The sequence below is a fragment of the Loxodonta africana genome, chromosome 4 (assembly GCF_030014295.1).
Source record: "Loxodonta africana isolate mLoxAfr1 chromosome 4, mLoxAfr1.hap2, whole genome shotgun sequence".
Lineage (NCBI taxonomy): Eukaryota > Metazoa > Chordata > Mammalia > Proboscidea > Elephantidae > Loxodonta > Loxodonta africana.
Genome location: NC_087345.1, coordinates 117,644,736 through 117,668,418, shown reverse-complemented (window position 1 = coordinate 117,668,418; position 23,683 = coordinate 117,644,736). Strand labels below are relative to the sequence as shown.

Sequence of the window (23,683 nt, the reverse complement as noted above, 5' to 3'; positions counted from 1 at the left end):
TACTTCTTCCAAGGCAGACTTGTTTGTTCTTTTGGCAGTCCATTGTATATTCAATATTTTTCACCAACACCATAATTCAGAGGCATCAATTCTTCTTTGGTCTTCTGTATGTATTGCTCAGCTTTCCCACAGATATGAGGTGATGGAAAATATCATGGCTTGGGTCAGGCACACCTTAGTCCTCAAAGTGACATTTTGCTTTTTAACACTTTAAGGAGGTCTTTTGCAGCAAATTTGTCCAATGCAATAGTAGAAAATACAGACCTTGAATTTTACTTCTATCAGTTCTTACCTAGTTGAGTGGTGTTCTATGGATTATTTAATTCAATGCAGTTTCAATTTTCAAGATTGCTTTTTAAGGCTTAAGTAACATAAGGTACATGAAAGTGATTTGTATTTTCCAGGCACAAAATAGGTGCCCCATTCATGGGCACGATTGTATTTTTTTTTTTTTTTTGAACACCCGGGTCACCAGAGAGGTCTCTGGTTATGCCATTCTCCATAGTCCCTGTTGTAGTTAAATCATATGCAGTTTCAGGATAAAATGACTATCCCTAAAGTGACCCACATGACAGCTCTGTTTAGCTGGGTATCTTACAGTTGGTCAGGAGGGTATTTGTTGATGCTCCCAGAGTTAGGTCATCTAGTATGGGTGTGTGATTACATATCTTGGTTTTCAGAATTTATCTCTCTTAATACAAGTCTGAGTTGTGTCAGAACCACTTTGACTTCCCCCTTTCAAGAGACCTTTCCATCACTGTACCTCTGAACACAAGTTCCCAGAGGCAGCTCTCTTCATCTATCTGTTGTTTTTCTTGGGGTCCATCAAGTCGATTCCAACTCATAGCGACCCATATGACAGAGTAGAAGTTTGCCGTAGGGTTTTCTTGGCTGTAATCTTTATGGAGGCAGATTGCCTGGTCTTTCTCTCACAGGGCTACTGGATGAGTTCGAACCAACAGCTTTTCAGTTAACAGCCTAGTGATTAACCTTTCTACAACCAGGGCTCCTTTTCATCTATATACGTATCCATTATTTGTTTAAAAAAAAAAAAAAAAGGAAAGAAATTGAACTTCTCTGTGTCAGGCAGACCTCCCTGATTGCATCTGCCTGACTGCCTGGAACTCTGCCTGTGTTCCAAGGCAAACACTCCTGACACTGTTTCATTTCTTGTCAGTTCAATTGCTTCTCACTTGCTGATTGATCTCTTGCTTTCTGCCTGTCTCTTCATGCTAATTGATCTGATTTTTTTTTTTTTTTAAATGTCCAGGAAAATGAGTGAATGCAAAGTTAATAAATCATGGTTTCTGGGAGTTATCACTGCAACATTGTTAGATTTAACCAAGTATAGTGTTGCTTTAGTAACAGACAGCAATATAGTTTAAAAATGGTTGTTGTAAACATGAATTACAAGGAGGTTCTGGAGAAAGTAGATGCTCCGTGGCATTTATAACTGGCCCTATGATCCTCATGGCAGATGGGCACCGGTACTTTATGCTTTGCAATTTACAGGACACCTTAGCTTGCATTATCTCACTTGTATCCTCAAAAAACCTTTAAGTGTGGAGGAAGCAAAAAAAAAAAAGAAAATTTTTTTTCTTTTTTTTTGCTTCCTCCACGCCAAACACAACAATTAAAAAAAAAAAAAAGTAGACAACAGGAAAATTTTGAGGTCAACATTAAAGGTATGCTTATATAACGACAGAGTAAATATTTTTAAACAAATAAAAGAATGTGTTCATTGCATGAGTGAATACTTTCCCCTTCAAAGTATAGTCACCTTAAAAGATTATAACTATTAGTGTCATTGTTTAAAAATGTATATAAAAATCCCTCTTTTGAAATAATTTTACAAGTTTTTTAAGAGCATTCTTAACAATGGCAAAGATATAACCTTTAAGAGTAGCTTTGCTATAAGAAGCAACAACAACAAAAAAAAAAAAAAAAATGAAGGAAAGAAAAGGCTGTCATCATTGGGAAAATCTCTCACCTCCCAGCATGATGGCTATTTTGAAAGAAAATCTCATTTGGGTATAGCTATTCTGGAATATTTGTTAAACATTCCTCTTATTAAAATTTTAAATCAATTCCTTTGTAAACATATTCCTCATATAACATGTATATAATTACTTTATGCCTCAAGACCCCTATAGGACAGAGTAGAACTGCCCCATAGCGTTTCCAAGGTTGTAATCTTCACAGAAGCTCTCTGCCAAATCTTTCTCCCACGGAGCTGCTGGTAGGTTTGAAATGCCAACCGTTTGGTTAGCAGCCAAGCATCTTAACCACTGTGCAACCAGGTCTCCTTCGAGACACTGTCGTTGATAAAATTAACTCACTTTCAGCAATGTAAAATAATTGGCTTTATAAAACAGAAAGCTCTCCAGGGATTATTCTGAGTTGCTTTGTTCCAGAAAGTTATTTTGATTCTGGACATTCAACAACAACACTTCAGACAAACTTTAGTTACGGTAATGAAAGGAATCTTTCCTTTGCAATAACAAGAATAAGCGACTGGAGTTCTACCTGAGAGTTTGCTACTAATAAACAGTGTTCCTTCCAATGTTCCTCCCAGCTCCAGCCTTCTATGATCTCAGCCCTATGGTGTCTATAGTGGTCTCAGTTAACAAGTCATGTACCCTCTTCCTGATGTCAGATGGATCTTGGCCAAAAGCAGAGGTTACCAGAAGGACGTTGACATACGTTTTATTGACTATGCAAAGGCATTTGACTATGTGAATCATAACAAATTATGGATAACATGGCAAATAATGGGAATTCCAGAAGCACTTAATTATGCTCATATGGAACCTGTACATAGACCAAGAGGCACCCGTTGGAACAGAACAAGGTGATACTGTGTGGTTAAAAGTCTGGAAAAGTGTGCATCGGGGCTGTGTCCTCTCACCATACCTATTCAATATGTATGCTGACCAAATAATCTGAGAAGGTGGACTATATGAAGAACAAGGCATCAGGATTGGAGGAAAGGTCATTAATGACCTGTAATATGCAGAAGATACAACCTTGCTTGCTGAAGGTGAAGAAGACTTGAAGCACTTATTGATGAAGATCAAAGACTGGAGCCTTCAGTGTGGTTTTACACCTCAATGTAAAGAAAACAAAAACCCTCACAATTGGACCAATAAGCAACATCGAGATAAATGGAGAAAAGATTGAAGCTGTCAAGGATTTTCTTTCACTTGGATCCACAATCAACACCCATGGAAGCAGCAGTTAAGAAACCAAATGATGTACTGCATTGCAAAAATCTGCTGCAGAAGACCTCTTTAAAGTATCAAAAAGCAAATATGTCACTTTGAGAACTAAGGTGCCCCTGACTCAAGCAATGATATTTTAAATCACCTCATATGCATCCAAAAGCTAGACAGTGATTAAGGAAGACCTAAGACGAATTGATGCCTTTGAATTATGGTGTCGATGAAGAATATTTAATATACCATGAACTGCCAGAAGAACAATCAAGTAGTACAGCCAGAGTGAGCCTTGGAAGCAAGGATGGCAAGACTTCATCTTACATACTTACGACATTTTATCAGGAAGGGCCAGTCCCTGGAGAAAGACATCATGCTTGGTAAAGTAGAGGATCAGCAAAAAAGAGGAAGACCCTCAATGTGATGGATTGACACAGCAGCTGCAATGATGGACTCAAGCATAGCAATGATTGTGAGGGTGGCACAGGACTGGGTAGTAGTTTGTTCTGTTGGGTGTAGTGTCACTGTGAATTGGAACCGACTCCACGGCACCTAATAACAGCAACATATCCCCTTTGGACCTAACTTTCTTGATATGGGAAATGAGAGATTGGTCTAGACTGTTCCAATGTTCCTTTCAGCTCCACCCTTCCATGATCTCAGCCCTATATGTCTCAGTTAACAATTAATAGCTTATAGAATAGAATTAGACATTTTTGTCGGCCTAGTTAAGTACGCTTTCATTCGGAGGTCTTTTGTTTTTACTTTCAAGGTGACTGTCTTAGTTATCTAGTACTGCCATAACAGAAATACCACAAGTAGGTTGCTTTAACAAATGGAAATTTATTTCTTACAGTTTAGGAGGCTAGAAGTCCAAATTCATGGCGCTGGCTCTAGGGGAAGGCTTTCTCTTTCTGTAGGCTCTGGAGGAAAGTCTCTGTCTCTTCTGAGTTTCTACTCTTGAGCAACCTTCCTGTTACTTTGCATCTCTCTTTCCCCATGTCTGATCTCTGATTTAATCTCTTTAATGTCTCAAAAGAGATTGAGTTAAAATACATCCTGTACTAATTCGGCTTATTAACGTAAAAAAGAAAACCCACTCCCAAACGGTTTATAACCATAGGCATAGAGGTTAGGATTTACAACACATATTTTGGGGGGACATAATTCAATTCACAACAGTGACCAAACCCATAGCAGTTCTCCTACTAGATGGAATATTACATTGATTAAGACATTATGGCTTAAACCAATATAGGAAATACCTCTCAGAGTTAGGAAGCAAAATGACAGCTTCTTCCTCCAAAATAGAATACCATTCTTCTTTGATTGAATGGCTTACCAGAAATCCCGATTCTTAGCCTATTATCTGCCAGACCTTGTCCTTGGTGCTAGAAATAATAGAAGTGAATCAAACAATTAATTCCTACCCTCACTACCCTCACAGAGTATGTATATTCCATTAGTTGAGTATTTAAGTCATGTCACAAATTACTCCAAAAGTTTGCTTTACTTCTTTGCCTTGTTAGCCATTTTTACAGACATTTGCATAGAAATATTTCAGAATGTCCTAGAAGCAGTGAACTCTAGTAAAAGCCATAATCCAAGAACTGGATATTGTGTAAAGTTGTAAGCCTTCAAAAATAATTTTTAAGAGAAAGCTGTTTAATAATGGACACACATTTAATGACCAGAAGCTAGCATTTCTTTAATCAATTTCTGATGTCAACTGTGTTTCCAAAATGCAGTCTTTATTGGCAGTGCCACTTACATTGCTCAACTCAAAAACGTGATTTTAAAAAATATTAGGGTGCTGTCTGCTAAGAGGTAATATTTTAACTGTTACATTTCTTTTCAGAACCAAATCTGTCTCTTATAATGAACAAGCACTTTTTACAGATTGCAACTCAAGATGTAAATGTTCAGAGACAAAATGGGAACCCATGTGTGGTGAAAATGGAATCACATATGCATCGGCATGTCTTGCTGGTTGTCAAAACTTCACCAGGAATGGAAAAAATATTGTAAGAAACCTTCTCCTCTAAAGTCTATGTCCAGGGGCCTGTTATATAACTACACAACCCTATGGGGACTCAGGGATCAACCCGGCAGCTGACCAGCACTGGCAGGAGCCCTGGCTCTTACCCTGCTCTTACGCTTTTGTGCGGAATCAGGAAATGTATAACCATTGCTATTGAAACTAGGTTTGTCAAATGAATTGGGGTAAGAATTAGAATCATAAACTGGAAGTAGCTTTTGTAACTATCTGGTCTTTCTTTGATTTCATTTATAAGAACTATGAACCTGGAGATGAGGAAGTCCCATGTATAAGGTCATATAGCTAAAGAAGATATGTGTTGACCCACATCTCCTGACCCCATGACTTATGGTCCTTGGAGGTTAAGGGTCAGAACAAATAGTGGCCAGCATAAAGAGTCCAGTCTCAGGTGCCGGGGACCTGGTCGTAAGAAGATTAATGGTTCTGGAATGGCTGTGCCTGAGAGATCAAGCCATTTTGTGTAATAAGGAAGACAGCAAATAGGTGAGAATGGAGGAAAATGAGGTTGGAAATATAGATAGAAAACCAGTCGTGAAGGATATTATATACCTCAGTCATTAACAGACTCACCCCACCAATGACACCTTTACATTCCTGTCCCAAACTTGTACTCTCCCTTATACTCACTATGGAGCCCTGGTGCTGCGGTCATTAAGCATTTGACTGCTAACGAAAAAGTCTACAGTTCAAATCCACCACTCCTTGGAAACCCTATGTGACAGTTGTATTCTGTCCTACAGGGTCGTTATTAGTTGGAATCAACTTGGCGGCAATCGGTTTGGTTTGAGTTTTTATACTCACTGTATATATAAGGCACAGTGGTCAGATCACCTTTTACTTGTGACTAATGATATCAACCTTTATTTTGACAGTCTTGAGCTATAAACCAGACCACACATATAATTACATATGCTTATCAACTAAACATAAGTGCTTAAACCTATCTACACAGAGATTAATATTTGTTGATTTTCTCTGTGTTTATTGTGTCATATTTGACATATTTTTTAAGAGCTAGAAGGCTAGGTCTTGTAGCAACAATGAGTAAGGCTAATTCCACCATGTGAAATTCAAGTTTTCATCCAAACTCTTTTACAATTTTTTTTCTTTTGCGTTTACTCCTTTTGTCCACAACTGCATGAAGATTTTTCCTAAATGGACCCAGCATTCATTAAATATATTACATTTCAGGGACTGAGATAGGTGCTTTAAAAATATTTTTTTTATTTAAATTTTATCTCTAATGTATTTAAATCTCGTGGTCTCCAAGAAATTGGGTGTCGTTTTACCCATTTGCCTCATGAGACAACTGAGTTACTGAGATATGAGGAACTTGCCTAAACTCACATTATCTAGTGAGTGGCAAATTAGGAATAAAAAGGTTTTTGCTTGAACACAAAAAGGATCTTTCTGGAAAAGAAAATGCCAGCTTTATTTTATAGTTTATTTTGAAATTCACAAACTTCCTGTGATGAAAATGACAACTCATTATATGTACACATCCATGCATAAAATACAAAGAAAGAAACTGATGAGACTGCCTTTCCTTTTATTCAAGACTTCCAAACCAATAAACTGAACCCACTGCCGTTGAGTCAATTCAGGCTAGTAGTGACCCTATAGGACAGAATAGAACTGCCCCATAGGGTTTCCGTAAATCTTTACGGAAGCAAACTCCCACATCTTTCTCCTATGGAGCAGCTGGTGGGTTCAAACTGACAACCTTTTGGTTAGAAGCCAAGAGCTTTAACCACTAGAACACAAGGGCTCCTTATTCTAGACTTAGTTGAGTTTAAATGCATCAGAAATATTTCTCTACTGGCTGCTATAAATTCTGTCATATCGTCAAAATGTGCCCATTTGTTTAGCAAACTATATAGTCTAAATGTGCCAGACATTATTTATGTTCTAGATGTACAATGGTGACAAAGCAGACAGTTTCTGCCTCCCTGGAAGTTACATTCTAGTGAGGAAATATAGTTTAAGAATAAATGAACAAATATATAGTAACAAGGTGATAAGTATTGTGAAGAAAACTAAATCTGGGGTGTTATTATTTTGAATGGGCGTTCATGGAACATCTCACTAATGAAATATCTGAACAGAGACTTAAAGTCTAAGTGCCAACTGGCAGCTATCTAGAAGAGCTGCCCAGGCAGAGAAAACGGTGCCTTGAGGCATGGGCAAACGTTCCATGTTTGAGGATTGATAAAGACAAAATGGGAACTCACACATGTAGCTGAAACAGAGGGAGCGAGGGGAGAATGTTTAGCAGTGAGATCTGAGTGGAATCCAGAAGCTACATCATGTAGAATTTGTAAACCACTCCAAGGATTTGGGATTTTATACTAAACATGATGGCACGCCATTGGAAATTTGAGGGTAGTGATGGAATCTGACTAATATTTTAAAGTATTACATTAGTTATTGTGTGGAAACAGACTACAGCTGAATATGAGAGTAAATAGGTTGAGCATGAAGAGACCATTGCAGTAATTAAGGCAAGAAATAATGATGGCTTAGATTTGAATGTGGTAGTCTTTGCTGATTAGGTAGGTAGGATTTGCTGAGGGATTTTTCCTGTAGATTCAGCAGCTTATAGACCAGCCATATGCTGTTTGGATAGTGAATTTTGTGTCTATAGATTCACTTTGCTCAAATATACTTTAACAAAGAACAGGACAAGAATATCTTCCCCATTGGTTTATATAATGCTGTGTACTGTGCAGTGGAATCTTTTAATAAATATTTATCTCCGATTTTATTTAAATGTTACCTCAATAATTGGATCTTTCTCTATTGTGTTACAGATGTTTTATAACTGCACCTGCGTGGGAATTGCTGCATCTAAATCAGGAAATTCCTCAGGCATGGTGGGCAGATGTCAAAAAGATAATGGATGTCCCAAAATGTTTCTGTATTTCCTTGTCATTTCAGTCATCACATCTTATACTTTATCCCTAGGTGGCATCCCCGGATACATATTGCTTCTGAGGTGAACATGGATTTTCCCTACCCTGATACAAGATGTAGTATAATATCCGATGTCATATAATTGGCCAGAGCAGTGATTTCAAATTCTGTTCTTCGAAGTCATCTTGATTCTCACATCTTTGTTCCACTATTGTTTCCATTTTAGGTTTTTGTGTAAAAAATGTGGTTAATATGTTTTCTTAGTTAAAAATGTTTAGGAACCACTGGTTTAGGGAGCAACATTAGTTCCTATACCATTGTAGCCAATAAATATGGTATGTTACTTTCTAAAGCTGGTGATATGCTATTAAGTAGAATACATAAAATGTGTTTTGGATTAAGTAGAGTTTCACTGAGTTTATGGGTGATACAATTTTTAAGATACTTTAAAGGCTCAATCTAATACAATGTTTTACATTTGTTGCTTTTATAGATAAGCTATTATTTTTTCTATATATTCTCGCCCTGATTGGAATTATCTGTGGGCATTTTACGGCTATTGAAGTAGCTGAGGATCCTTATCCTTGAATAGTATGCCAATGACTTCAAACCTTTTTTTTTGTTATGCCCTAAAAGAATTTAAAAACTAAGTACTCCTTTGCATATTTTGAAATTAATATCTAAAGATTTTTATCATAAATTTGAATGGTAGCTACTCATTGATTTCTGGTATATTATAAATATTTACATTTAAAAATATAATGATTAAGTCCCTCTTTTAAATGTATTCCATGGTATCTAAAAAACATACTGATTGAATAACCAGCATCACTCAATTAAAAATTATGTGTAAAGATCTTTAACAGGCAAAAATGTAACATCTTTTCTTTTTTTCCTTGTCTTTATGTCTTCATTCAGCTTCCCTCTAGAATTTTCTCCTATTGTAATAAAGTTTATTCATGAACATTTTTATGATTAACCTATTATACACATCTCTATAAATAATGTATATAAATTCAAGTTTTAAAATGCTGATTTTAAAAATACTGATTTTATAACCAGGATTCTCCATGACAATTTTTTTCCTGATTGAATTAGCTTTTCAGATATTACTATTATGCAATTGACCAAAATAACCTAAATTATTATAGATCTTGAAAAAAATATTAAGCATTAAAAGGCACATTTGATTGGAAATCAGTCTTTTATAAGATGAATTGGATGATTTTTAAATTAATTCCTACATACAGGGATTACTAACACTAATCAAAAATATTGTATTCATCTCTAATTTCTATAGTATGTACTACGGAAATTGGTTAGTAAAGATAAACAGAAAATAGAATCTAATTTCTGTAAGTATGTTATTCTCAAAGGGTTTAGGGAGAACGTGAGATGTTTGTGTTTACGAATGGAAGCATGGGTTTTGGAAAGATGAGAAAGCACTGCCCTAGAGTTCCAAGACCAGTGTTATTCTTCGTAGGTGGTCATTTCTTCAACACCTTCTTATACTTGCTAAGTAACCACCTGAGCCAAATAGAGTCAGGCTGCCATTCTTACCACCAGTCTCCCAAACGTCCCCTAGTAGAGTTTGATGTCTGAAGAACTCCCTTGGGTTGAATGAGGAAAGTTGTAATTTTTGCATCTTTTAAAAAAAAAAAAAAACAGATTAAATGCGATAATACATACGAAGTACTTAGTACCATAGTTAACACTCGGCAATAATTATATATCAGCATGACTGTTAGTATTTTAATCCAGAGGCCAATCGGTTAAAGTTATACAACTGTATTAATCATGCTTTTATTATTTCATATGTGCTTGCGCTTAGCTGATAAAATCAGGTCCCCTCTATGCAGCACAAACCCTCAGCATGCCACAGTAATTACTCAGCTCAATTGCGTCCTGTGTTTTTAAATGAAAAGTCACAAAAACTGGTTATAGGTTATTGTTTATTGTTACTTCAAATTCTTGAAATTTCCTAGAAATTATTTTTCATGTACTTGTTATTTAGCTAATTAAATTTATGATTTTATTTTGCCCAACACCATTCAAATATGTCAAGTAATGGTGATTTACCTTCTAGACATATTAACTATAAACTCTTTGAAGCGTTACATGTAATAGAGCATGGCTTTTACACATTTTGCTGTCCCTATTTTTATATGAGTCGGAGAAGCTCTGGTTGTTAAGAGCTCGGCAGCTAACCAAAGGTCAGCGGTTCAAATCCACCAGCCACTCCTTAGAAACCCTATGGGACAGTTCTGCTCTGTCCTATATGGTCGCTATGAGTCAGAATTGACTCGATGGTGAGGGGTTTGGTTTTGGGTATGCCTAACACACTACACTATTCACTACTCCATAAACACTACTTGAATACTACCATAATTTCACGTGTGTTAAGGAGATTATCGCTAGCATTTCTATTTGTTTTAATTGACTATATATATTTTTTTATAATAGTGCTTTTGTTGCTTTTAGGTGCATTAAGCCACAACTTAAATCTTTTGCCCTGGGTATCTACACCTTAGCAATAAGAGTCCTTGGTAAGTATAATCTATGCTTTAATTTACAGTAGCCATCTGAAGTGTATTTCAAATACTTTAAGAAATAATTTTACGTAATCACTGTCTTAGCTATCTAGTGCTGCTATAACAGAAATGCCACAAGTGGGCAGCTTTAACAAACAGAAATTTATTCTTTCACAGCTTAGGAGACTAGAAGTCCAAATACAGGGCACCAGCTCTAGGGGTAGGCTTTCTCTCTCTGTTGGCTCTGAGGGAAGATCCTTGTCTCCTTTCAACATCTGTGGGCCCGGCATTCCTTAGAGATCTCCATGTGTCTTGGCATCAATCTTCCCCTGGGTCTAGGAGGTTCTTAGTGGAGGAATCCTGAGTCAAAAGGACATACTCTGCTCCCGGCCTTTATTTCTCTCTCCTTTTGGTTAAAAACTCAGCTGTTAACCAAAAAGTCAAAGGTTCAAATCCACCAACTGCTCCTTGGAAACCCTATGGGGCAATTCTACTCTGTCTTATAGGGTCACTATGAGTCAGAATCAACTTGAAGGCAACAGTTTTTTTTTTTTTTAATAGCATAAAAGATGTGACTCAAGCAAGGGTGTGACTTGAGTAAGGGTGTGACTTGAGTCATGCCCATCAGTAAGGGTGTGACTCAAGATATAACCCACACTAATCCTACCTCATTAATATATAGAGGTTTAGGATTTATGAAACGTAAAATAGAGGATAATTACACAATACCACAAAATGGAGGACAATTACATCAGATCACAAAATGAAGGACAACAACACAATACTAGGAATCATGGCCTAGCCAAGTTGACATATATTTTTGGGGGACACAATTCCATCCATGACAGTTACCATTCATAATTAATTATGCAGATGGTTAAATCCTTTCATCCCATCCTCCTCCTTTCCTTCCTTCCTACTCTCCCTTTTTTTCACTCATCTCTTTCTTTGTTCTAGAAATATTTATTGAATGTTGATACAGTGGCTATGATATAATAAAGTGATTCGATGAGAGTAATGACAATTTTTGTTTAGCAATCGTGCCTCTTTCAGCACTGGTCTGTTGTCAAAAAACCCATTGATATTATGGGAGAGCCCTCTGAGAGGAAAGCAGAAAAAAAAAAAAATGCTGAAGTCTAAATATGACTTTCAGTTAATTAAACGGAAGAAATTCTTTTCAGCTATATTCAATGCTTACCTCTAGGATATGTCATAAGGTGGAAAAGATAAGATTATTCAAATAATCAAAGCACTATGGTTTTAAGTTGGTGAATCTTTTAAATGTAATTGAAATGTTTTCTCTAACTACAAAGTTTTTTGGTGTGCAATGGTTAAAACCCACGGAAAAGCAGAGTGAATGAGACAGATAACTCTGTGTCCTTAAGGAGTTTATATTCTAAAGGAAAAAGCAAAATAATTGAGGATGCTCCTCCACAATTTGACAAACAAAAACTGCCTGGGAATAAAAACAAACTCAGAGCTTTAAATATTTGAAATTAAACTTGATTTACTATAGATCTTCACATAAATGGCTATAAAATGTATCCAGATACAAAATAATCCCGATAAAATTGTAGAAGCAACAACAAAAAAGAAAAAAAAAAAACAGAAGTTTATGCCATATAGCATAGGGCTTACCTAGAAAAATGTCAGATTATTGAGCCTGAAGTATATTCCTGATAGGTATTGGCCTTTATATCTACCTCTCCATGGGAATATTGATGTAATCTATAATATACTGCAAAAAATAATTCAAGTAAAAGAAATTATTCAAAAAATTGATTCCATAAAAATATATTTCAAAATGGAAAAAATATCATAAACAAAGTTAAAAAGAAAATGATAAACTGGGAAAAAGTTTAGAACTTATCTAATACACAAATGGCTAATATCCCTATTATAGAAGAGAGCTCCTAAATATTGAGAAGAAAACAACTAGCAATCAAATAGCAATATAGGTAAAAGATTTAAACAGCCACTTCATGCAGAAAGAAATGTAAATGTCTTTAAACATAGTAAAAGATGCCCAAACTCATAAGAAAAGTACAAATGAAAACGATACCAAGATCCCATTTCTTACTTATCAGATAGGCAAATTACCAAACTTTATTCACAATGTATGGGAAAGCAGATATTTTTACCTATTGCTTTTGGGGAAATGGTGCCATTCCTGCAGTGAGTTATTTGGCAATAACTAGCAAAATTACGAGTGAATTTACCTTTTCACTCAGCAATACCACTTCCAGGAATTAATACCAAAAATCTGCTAGACATATTATGAAATAAGTCTACTTCTTATTCATAAGTCTGATAATCGTAGTATTATATGTAATAGCAAAAGACTACCGGCAGTATAAATGTCCATCAGTATGAGTCTTACTGATCACACTGTGGTGTTGTTGTGTTAGGTGCCGTGGAATCGGGTCCGACTCATAGCGACCCAATGCACAACAGAACGAAACACTGCCTGGTCCTGAGCCATCCTCACAGTCCTTGTTATGCTTGAGCTCATTGTTGCAACCACCGTGTCAATCCACCTCATTGAGAGTCTTCCTCTTTTCCACTGACCCTGTACTTTGCCAACCATGATGACCCTCTCCAGGGACTGATCCCTCCTGACAACATGTCCAAAGCACGTAAGACGCAGTCTCGCCATCCTTGCTTCTAAGGAGCATTCTGGTTGTACTTCTTCCAAGACAGATTTATTTGTTCTTTTTGCAGTCCATGGTATATTCAGTATTCTTCACCAACACCACAATTCAAAGGTGTCAATCCTTCCTCCTTCCTTATTCATTGTCCAGCTTGGGTCAGGTGCACCTTAGTCTTCAAGGTGACATCTTTCCTTTTCAACACTATAAAGAGGTCCTTTACAGCAGATTTGCCCAATGCAATGCATCGTTTGATTTCTTGACTGTTGCTTCCATGGCTGTTGATTGCGGATCCAAGTAAAATGAAATCCTTGGCAACTTCAATCTTTTCTCCGTTTATCATGATGTTGCTCCTTGGTCCAGTTGTGAGGATTTTTGTTTTCTTTATGTTGAGGTACAATCCATACTGAAGGCTGTGGTCTCTGATCTTCATTAGTAAGTGCTTCAAGTCCTCTTCATCTTCAGCAATCAAGGTTGTGTCATCTGCATAACGCAGGTTGTTAACGAGTCTTCCTCCAATCCTGATGCCACGTTCTTCTTCATGTAGTCTACCTTCTTGAATTATTTGCTCAGCCTACAGATTGAATAGGTATGGTGAAAGAATACAACCCTGACGCACACCTTTCCTGACTTTAAACCACTCAGTATCCCCTTGTTCTGTCTGATCAACTGCCTCTTGATCTATGTAAAGGTTCCTCATGAGCACCATTAAGTGTTCTGGAATTCCCATCCTTCACAATGTTATCCATAATTTGTTGTGATCCACATAGTCAAATGCCTTTGCATAGTCAATAAAACAAAGTACACATCCTTCTGGTATTCTCTGCTTCCAGCCAGGATCCATCTGACATCAGCAATGATATACCTGGTTCCACGTCCTTTTCTGAAACTGGCCTGAATTTCTAGCAATTCCCTGTCGATATACTGCTGCAGCCATTTTTGAATGATCTTCATAGAAATTTTGCTTGCATGTGATATTAATAATATTGTTTTATAATTTCTTCATTCACTTAGATCACCTTTCTTGGGAATAGGCATAAATATGAATCTCTTCCAGTCAGTTGCAAGAAAACCATCTTCCATATTTCTTGGCATAGACGAGCGAGCACCTCCAGCGCCACATCCATTTGTTGAAACATCTCAATTGATATTTCATCAATTCCTGCACCCTTGCCCTTCACGAATGCCTTCAGCACAGCTTGGACCTCTTCCTTCAGTACCATAGGTTCCTGATCATATGCTACCTCTTGAAATGGTTGACTATCGACTTTTGCTACAATGACTCTGTGTATTCCTTCCACCATCTTTTGATGCTTTCTGTGTCGTTTAATATTTTCCCCATAGAATCCTTCACTATTGCAACTCAAGGTCTGAATTTTTATTTTGGTTCTTTCAGCATGAGAAATGCCAAACATGTTCTTCCATTTTGGTTTTCTATCTCCAGCTCTTTGCACATACCATTATAATTACTTTGTCTTCTCGAGCCACCCCTTGAAATCTTCTGTTCAGTTCTTTTACTTCATCATTTCTTCCTTTTGCTTTAGCTGCTCGACGTTTGTGAGCAAGTTTCAGATTCTCCTCTGACATCCACCTTGGTCATTTCTTTCTTTCCTGTATTTTCAATGGCCTCTTGCTTTCTTCATGTATGATGTCCTTCCACAACTCACCTAGTCTTTGGTCACTAGTGTTCAACACATCAAATCTATTCTTGAGATGGTCTCTAAATTCAAGTGGGATATACTCAAGGTCGTATTTTGGTTCTCGTGGACTTGTTCTGATTTTCTTCAGTTTCAGCTTGAACTTGCATATGAGCAATTGTTGGTTTGTTCCACGGTCAGACCCTGGTCTTATTCTGACTGATGATATTGAGCTTTTCCATTGTCTTTTTCCACAGATGTAGTCAATTTGATTCCTGTGTGTTCAATCTGGCAAGGTCCATGTGTATAGTTGCTGTTCATTTTGGTGAAAGAAGGTATTTGCAATGAAGAAGTTGCTGGTCTTGCAAAATTCTATCATTTGATCTCTGGCATTGTTTCTATCTCCAAGGCCATACTTTCCAATTACCGATCCTTCTTCTTTGTTTCCACATCATTAAGGTCGACTCTACTTTGAGGAGGCAGCTCTTCCCCAGTCTTCTTTTGAGTGCCTTCCAACCTGGGGGGGCTCATCTTCCAGTGCTATAACAGACAATGTTCTGCTGCTATTCATAAGGCTTTCACTAGCTAACTCTTTTCAGAAGTAGACTGCCGGGTCCTTCTTCCTACACTGTGGTAAGTCCACATAATAGAATACTACGCAGCTGTGAGTAGGAATGGGGAAAATCGATAATTTTACCAAGGGATCTCCGGTGTATAGTATTAAGTGAAAAGAAGCAAAATGCAGAGCAATTTTGTACCATAATACTGTAAAAATGGCATGGTGGGGGCATCTGTCCTTCTCTAGCTTCACAAAAGGGAAGGAGAATCAAGAACAATAGCCCCAGGCTGATTCCTATGAGGCAGGGGTCAGACATATCTCCTCTCTCCAATCTTTTTTACCAGTTCTGACACCAGCCATTTCCCCTGCAGTACTCACTACGTCTCTGCTAGGCTCGATAATTCATTGCAGTGCCCACGGAGAACTCACAGACCATACGATTATGGAGTTTATTAATTTATTAGGGAATTAAAAGGGTTACAATTCAGGATCAGGAATGACTCAGGATACAGTTTTTTGGTCAGGACAGATTCTCAGCTGTGCCCACATGCAGGCCTCTCCCTCAGTCCCTGGGCCTCTCAGGCTGGCCTCTTCCCTCCTCTGGCAAGTGATACAAATCTCTTTAGCTCTGCTGATAAGTGCCCAGAGGTAACCGACTCTGCCAGGAAGCCTCCTGCCCAAAGGCACTCAGCTCCATCACTCCAAGGGTCAGCAAGCCAACTGTAACCACCTTGCTCAGTGGGCTGGGAAGTCCACTGTGCCCTCTTGTGCTGGTCTCCTGGTTCTGCTGCCCCTGTTTCTCTGCCACTGCTTCTTGACGTCTTGTGCCATCTCTGGTGTTACAGCTTCCTCTCTGTCTCCCTGGGTCTAGGAGGTTCTCAGTGCAGGGAACCTGGATCCAAAGTATGCGCTCCACCTCCAGCTCTTCTTCCTGGTAATGAGGTCCCCCATTTCCACCTCTGGGGTGGGCCATTTTCAGTCTAGTGGAATGCAAAACTGACCAATCCCCTTGTTAGGGTGCCATGCACCTTATATACATTATTGGCAGGCTGTCCAATCTTCTCGACGTGCCACAAGCACCTTATTTGCATAGTCCCACTCAATCATTTAGTGGAAGTTACAAGACCATGGCTAGAAAGGCCAAATAAAAGTGATTCATCACTCTGCAAATACCTTTTGCATAAAAAGTGTGGGAAGGTGGAAATACTATACACACATACAAAGGTATTTGCTCTTATTTAAAGAAAGAAACAACAGAAGTATAAACTAATAACTAATAAAGATTTAGTTACCCATATCAGAAAAAGAGAAGAGGAAGTAGAGGATAGGATAGAATAGAGACTTTATATAGTAACTTGTTATATAATTTTAAATTATGTAAAATTCTGATATAATTTTAAAAAAAACAAATTTAAAAGTAACAAAGAAATCGTTAAAAAACAAATCTAAAACAAGCTGTATATTGTATTGATGACATAACCATACCCTCCCAAAAAAAGCCTTCAAAACTTTAAAAAATAACATTTTTACCAAATCCTCATGGCTTAAGTGTATTTATAATCTTGTCCTTAGTACTAACACTGGTTCTGTTAGGTTGAGACAATAGTATATTTTAATATAAAGTAAATAAAATGTTTTATTAATATCATTAGGTGTTACTATTTTCAGCATTATAAAAAAGTGGTAAAAGTATACAGTAAAATAATTCAGTAAAACCAATTCTTAAATTTGAATTTAAAATATTAATATGAATTCATTTTTTTATTTTAAAATAATGCATATTTTATAGCTCTGTCTCCTGAAAAAAGTAGGAGGTATGGTAACCAAGAAGAAATGAGCACCCATAGAACTCCATCTGTGATATTAAATATGATTTCCCAATAAAGCAATAATGACACCTTGGAGAATGATGGATTCAAGGTCTCGTACTGATTTAAATACATAAGATGCTATAGGACATCTTTTGGGGCTGAAAAGTGAGAAAGCTATCACAGACTAATAGGAACATGTCAAAAATGCAAATAACCAATTTGAGGAGATTGGCCTAAGGCAAGATAATTGAGAAACAAAACAAATAATAATAATGGCTGCTGTACACTGAAATACATCAAATGTCTAAAAAGTTTACATGATACTTAAAAAAATTTGGAGAACATTGGGGCACTAACTTGTTTTGCTTAAAATTGATAAAGGGAAAGAATCACCCTGCCTTTCTACAATTCACTATTTTTCAAAGGAATCAAATAATCAAAGAAGGAAAATTATCCTTTATAGAAAAATCGCAAATAAAGTCTACAGAAGTAAGAATAAATTTTTTTTTTTTAGTTTTTATTGAGAAGATAATTTTTTTTGATCCAAAATTCAATTAAGGATCACACATTGCATTTAGTTAGTTATCTTGTTTTTTTTTAATGTTCAGCAATCCCCTGATCTTTTGTTATCTTTTGTGATACTTCATTTCTCAAAAGGCAGAGCCAATTGTTTTGTAAAATACCCCACCATTTGGATTTTCCTGTTGGTTCATGTTTAATTATATTCAGATTAAATATTTTTGGCAAGAATACTACACAGGTGATATTGTGTGTTTCTCAGTATATCCCATCAGGAAACACGTAAGTTTAGCCTTTGCAATCATTGGCGATTTTAAGTTTGATGTTTTGGTGGAGGTGATTTCTGCCAGTTTTTTCTATTATAAAATTCATTTTGTAATTAATAAGTACTGTGTGATGTGATACTTTGAGACCATGTGAATATTCTGTTTCCCAAAAATCTTTCACCCAAAGTTTAATTGATGATTCTTGATTGAATCAAAAGTTATGTGGAATCTATTTCCATAGTACTTTAAATAGAAAATATTTTAAAATATGTTCCATTTGTTATTAAAGAATAACACTTTTTTGACTGACACTTTGTACCTGAAACTTATAGGCATCATAACTATTCCTTGACAATTTTAAAAATTCAATGAGATGATTTTATTCTATTTAAGCATACAAAGCAGTTTTCTAACAGAAGGCAACATACATTAAAAAAAAAAAAAGGCTAAAATCTCAAATGCCAAAAAGTTCCAGGCAGCTGATGTAAATCAAGTAAAGAAGTTCAGTGAAGAAGCTGTATGGAGCTGGAGAGTGAACTTCTCTACGTGGAGGGTAGCGAGTGATGTCTGTTAGGCCATGGTAACAGCTCTAGCCAACTATTAACATGGACTACCAGATATCAAACCTTTTAAGAGCATCCAGAAATCTGGGTTTTTATGTGATATCTCCTGGCTTTTAAATATTGGCTACTAATTTAAAAAAAATCCTGGGCAGACTAAAGAACAAATATTAACAGACCGCCAGTTTGACATACAAAATACAAAACCGAGTTGTGAACAGACTGCGTGATGAAACATATTTTGATAAAAACTGCAAAAACTAGTGGAATATATCTAATTTGGTCTTTCTAAAGTTCAGGATCTCTCTGAATCTCCACAATTGTGTAGATCCTAGTGGGTATTAGACGTGATGTCTGTCATATATAAATTTAAGATGAGAAATCAATTAATATGCTTGTGGTTAAATTTGTATAAGAGAGACATTTGTGTTCCCTAAAGAAGAATTAAACTGTCAACAAGAATTTATTGAGAACCGACTAGGGCTTGTAGCATGAGTAAGGAAGACATGTTCAATACCCCCATGGAGCTTGTAGTCTAGCAGGAAAGGCAGGCAGTAAACAGACATTGCAGGAGCATTGAATGTTTTGAAAGAAGTACAAGTGCTATGGGATGTAGAGCAAAAGGAATGACTACAGTTCAGAGTGTCCAGAAATAGGTTTTCCTAAAGGAATAACATTTAATCTGTGATTCAAAGGGTGAGTCAGTATTAAGAAGAAGAAAAAAAGAAAAAGGAAAAGTGTTTCCAACTAAGAAATTTATACCCTCAGACTTTAAAGCACAGATAAGAACTTTAAGGGGCAGAGAATTTAAAGTTAATGGTGATGAAACAATACGGATAGAGACAATATCTTAGTTTTTTATCTAGTGCTGCTATAACAAAAATACCACAAGTAGATGGCTTTAACAAAGAGAAGTTTATTCTCTCACAGTTTAGGAGGCTAGAAGTTTGGATTCAGGGTGCTCCAAAGGAAGTCAGGATTCAAAAAGTCAGGATTCAGAAAGCTCCAGAGGAAGGCTTCCTCTCTGTTGGCTCTGGGGAAAGTCCTTGTCATCAGTCTTCGCCTGGACCAGGAGTTTCTCAGCACAGGGACCCCAGGTCCAAAGGGAGCACGCCACTCCTGGCTCTTCTTGCTTAGTGGTAATGAGGTCCCTCTTCTCCCTGCTTTTCTTTCTTTTATATCTCAAAAGATATTGACTTAACATACAACCTAATCCTGTAGAGTGTGTCCTGCCTCATTAACATAACTGCCTCTAATCCTGCCTCACTAACATCATAGGGGTTAGTATTTACAACACATAGGAAAATTACATCAGATCACAAAATAGAGGACAATCACACAATACTGGGAATCATCGCCTATCCAAGTTGACACACATTTTTGGGGGGACACAATTCAATCCATAACAGACAGTAAGAATGGTGATACAATGTGATATATGTAACCTTTCTCACACACATGTAAATACTGTTGAAAGGGTGTATGTTTTGTGGTGTATATTTTCACCAAAAAAAAAATACATATATATATATATATTATTTTTTTTTTTTTTTTTTTAAAGAAAACTATAGAAGGCATACAGGCGAGAGGGAGAACATTTATAAGCACTGAAAGAAATCCAGTGAAGTTGGAGTCTGAGCTATAAAGCACTGAATGTTGTCTGAAATGAGGCTGGAAATGTAGGCAGGGCCCAGTAGCCAGTTAGCAACTCTGTATTAGAACAAATGTCTTGAGAAATCATCTATTTACACAAATTATTCAGCACCTCTCTAAGGAATAGATTGGAGAGGATGAAGTAAGGAAGTGGGAATAATCATGAATTGGCTGTTGCTTTAAATTAGAACAGAGGTAGTGGCAGGTAGGAATGGATAGAAAAGAATGTATTTAAGTTATACCTTAACCAAAACCTAACTCATTGCCACTGAGGATTCTGAGTCATGGCAACCCTATGTGTTACAGAATAGACTTTCTCCGTAAGATTTTCTTGGCTGTAATCTTTATGGAAGCAGATCACCAGATCTTTCTTCCACGGTGCCATGGGGTGGGTTTGTACCGTCAACCTTTAAGCTAGCAGCCAAATACAATAAGGGACTTTTTGTTATACCTAGGAGGCAAAGTTGACATGATTTGGGAGCAGATTAAACGTAGTGGCAGTCATAGACAGTGGGAGGATTCAAAGATGACTTCCAAACTTATAACTTTAGCAACCGGGTGACAAGTCTGGGTGGGAAGATGGTGAGCTCTGTTCAGTTTTGAAGTGCCTGAGAGACATATTCCCAGAGGCAACCAAATGGCAGTTATTCCAGGAGACTGGAGCTTAGGAGAAGAGATTGGGGTAAAGAGAGAGACTTTGGAGATTTCAGCATGTAGTTAATGACATTTCATCTCCCAAACACTAATTATTGGACTATAACTAAGTGGTTCTAGATAACCATTCATTATAGGATTACCAAAAAGATATGCATATGTTCGTGGAAGTAATTATTTGGTTTTTTCACAGCAGGCATCCCAGCTCCGGTGTATTTTGGAGTTTTGATTGACACTTCATGCCTCAAATGGGGATTTAAAAGATGTGGAAGTAGAGGATCCTGTAGATTATACGATTCAAATGCTTTCAGGTACCGTATCTAACATGTTCCTGTGCCTCACCGCTTCAATATCCCAGGTTTGCACAATGCAGCAGACGCTGATAGTTTCCCACGTAGTTTCACAGCCTGTAAGAAGAAGGATAGTTGAATTAAAATGTGTGATCTGTTTTATAGGATCGTATTATTATTTGGTTATTTGGATAGTTCTTTGATTTTATATTCCCCATACCTAATCTTGACTCCCATTTTAGATGAGTAACCTTTTTTTTTTTTTAAATCCGACATAAAATTCCAGAAGAGAGTAGAAATCTGAAAATTCATGCACACAAATGGGTAAGTAATTCCCAGAAACTCAGAAGCATTTAAATTTAGGTCACAGTTTTGGTTTAATTCCATTCTTTTTCAAACTGAGCCAAACTGTACCATTTACGTCAAATATAATCCCCCTGGGCAAGAGTTGGATTTGGCTCTAAATCTGTCCGGATTTTATTGCCAAACTGATGTTCAATTATTCCAGTACTTGAAATGCATAAAAGTAAAAGGTTTCCTCTGTTTGTGAGAGTGGGTATTGGTGTTGGGGGCATGGCTTTTCACTATGATACCGTTCAGTTCAATTCATCAAATATTTAGTCCCCTTATTGATTGAAGCAGTGCTTCAATGGCTAAAAAGCAAGGGTTTTTTTTTAGACTTACAAGTGGAGCATTTTCTAGAGAAATAAACTTGGTACTGATCCATGAAAGTTGGATGTGAATTGAGCAGATCATCTCTGAGTGATTTAACAGGCTTTGATGTTATGTGAGAAACTTATTTTAGTCTTTGAAGGGGACTTGATCTGTGAGTATAATTTGGGATTTACTCACATTCGCTAAGGCTGCATTCACTTCAACATAGAGACAATCCAACTCAATCAAAGGCTGAGAGTGTGTTTACAGGGGGACTAGAATGACCCATTTAACCTCTCCTTCCACACTTTAGTGCTTCTGACGGAGTGTGGAACTAAAGACTAATCGTGGAAGGAACTGATTTAAATCCCTGGGTCATTAAGTCAGTCTGCTCTCCTGAGAGCACTGATTCCCCTTAGTATTGCTTCATGCGGTTTTTTCCCATGAAGTGAACTTGGGTAAGGTCTGAGGGACAGTAACCACATGGTTTATCATTCAAACCTGAACACTGGGGAGTGAAGGGGCACAATTAAAAATTACACTAGGGACACAGTAACGCAAACTGGGGTTGTTTAGGGCAAAGAGGGGTGTGGTCACTCAGTCTAAGGTAACGACTTACCAGAGGATGGAAACGATTAAGTAATTTAGTAGTAACTGAAAATGATGGTACTACTAAGAAATTGCTTTATGTTAACAAATTGCCTTCGGTGATCTGTCTGTGTGTGCTCATAGAAAGGGCTTTTATAGCCACTGGATCTTCATTTTTAAAGAAAACCAAAATCTTACTACGTTTCTTTTCCATTTGATTTCAAGCTGGGTAGTTGCAATAATTGTAACTGAGATTTTCTCTCTTCTTCTAGACATATATATCTGGGACTAACTGTGATGCTGGGCACAGTGTCCATTTTCCTAAGTATTGCAGTGCTTTTTATTTTAAAGAAGAAATATGTTTTAAAACATAGAAATTTTCTAACCGAGAGGAAAAGAACAGTCATCTCTACAAGAATCATGAAGGAAAATTGTACTATCAATGACCATTTTCTACAACCCAACTATTGGCCAGGCAAGGAAACACGGCTTTAGAAAAAGGGTACCTTGAAGCCATGTTTTCTAATTTCTGGAACTTCTGCAAACAATTTTTAATAAAATGTGCTTTACATGTGTAAATTCTTTCTCCTTTCAAAAACTTTCTGTTTTGTTTTTGACCCTAGGTATGTGTTAGATAATATACTGGATAACAAATGTAATGAAGCATATTACAGAAGATGCAAATGATAAAATTAACCACAAACATTTTAATTCACTACAAATTCCTTATATTACTTATTCATGCTGCTTAATTTTGCCTTGTGCCCATCGGGATGTTAGCTGTATTACTGGTAGAACAAATTTCCCTGTTGTCTAGTGGTTATGTGTAACAATTTCTAAAGGAGATACTTATCTAGGGTAAGAGAATACTGCTAGAAAGTTAAGCAACATCTTGGTTTCCTTCAAGTAGCACTGTAATGATGATTTTAGGATAGAGTCAGAACATGCAGAGGAAGATTGAATGTCAAGTTCCTTTCTTTTGAAATACAATAATTGCTATGGAAACGTGTAGTGTCAAAGGACCTTGGGAGATTTGGATTTTGGGTTGCAGCTCTTCTGTTCATTTGCATGTTCTGTATGTGTCTGTGTGATGGAGTCTTGGTGGCGTAGTGGTTGAGATCTCAGC

The 23,683-nt window shown here is 36.9% G+C and overlaps 1 protein-coding gene across 2 annotated transcripts in view; it reads left to right on the top strand.

The window, feature by feature from the left end:
- The window catches only part of SLCO1C1 (solute carrier organic anion transporter family member 1C1), a 49,253-nt gene extending 26,149 nt beyond the window's left edge, over nucleotides 1–23,104 (top strand). For both annotated transcript variants that reach the window (XM_003405681.3, XM_003405680.4), the window contains 5 exons: nucleotides 5,074–5,239; nucleotides 8,085–8,269; nucleotides 10,669–10,733; nucleotides 21,219–21,336; nucleotides 22,830–23,104. In XM_003405681.3, the coding sequence (XP_003405729.1) occupies nucleotides 5,074–5,239; nucleotides 8,085–8,269; nucleotides 10,669–10,733; nucleotides 21,219–21,336; nucleotides 22,830–23,052 (757 nt within the window). In that variant the 3' untranslated portion in view covers nucleotides 23,053–23,104. The remainder of the gene's footprint in view (nucleotides 1–5,073; nucleotides 5,240–8,084; nucleotides 8,270–10,668; nucleotides 10,734–21,218; nucleotides 21,337–22,829) is intronic.
- The last annotated feature ends 579 nt before the right edge of the window (nucleotides 23,105–23,683 follow it).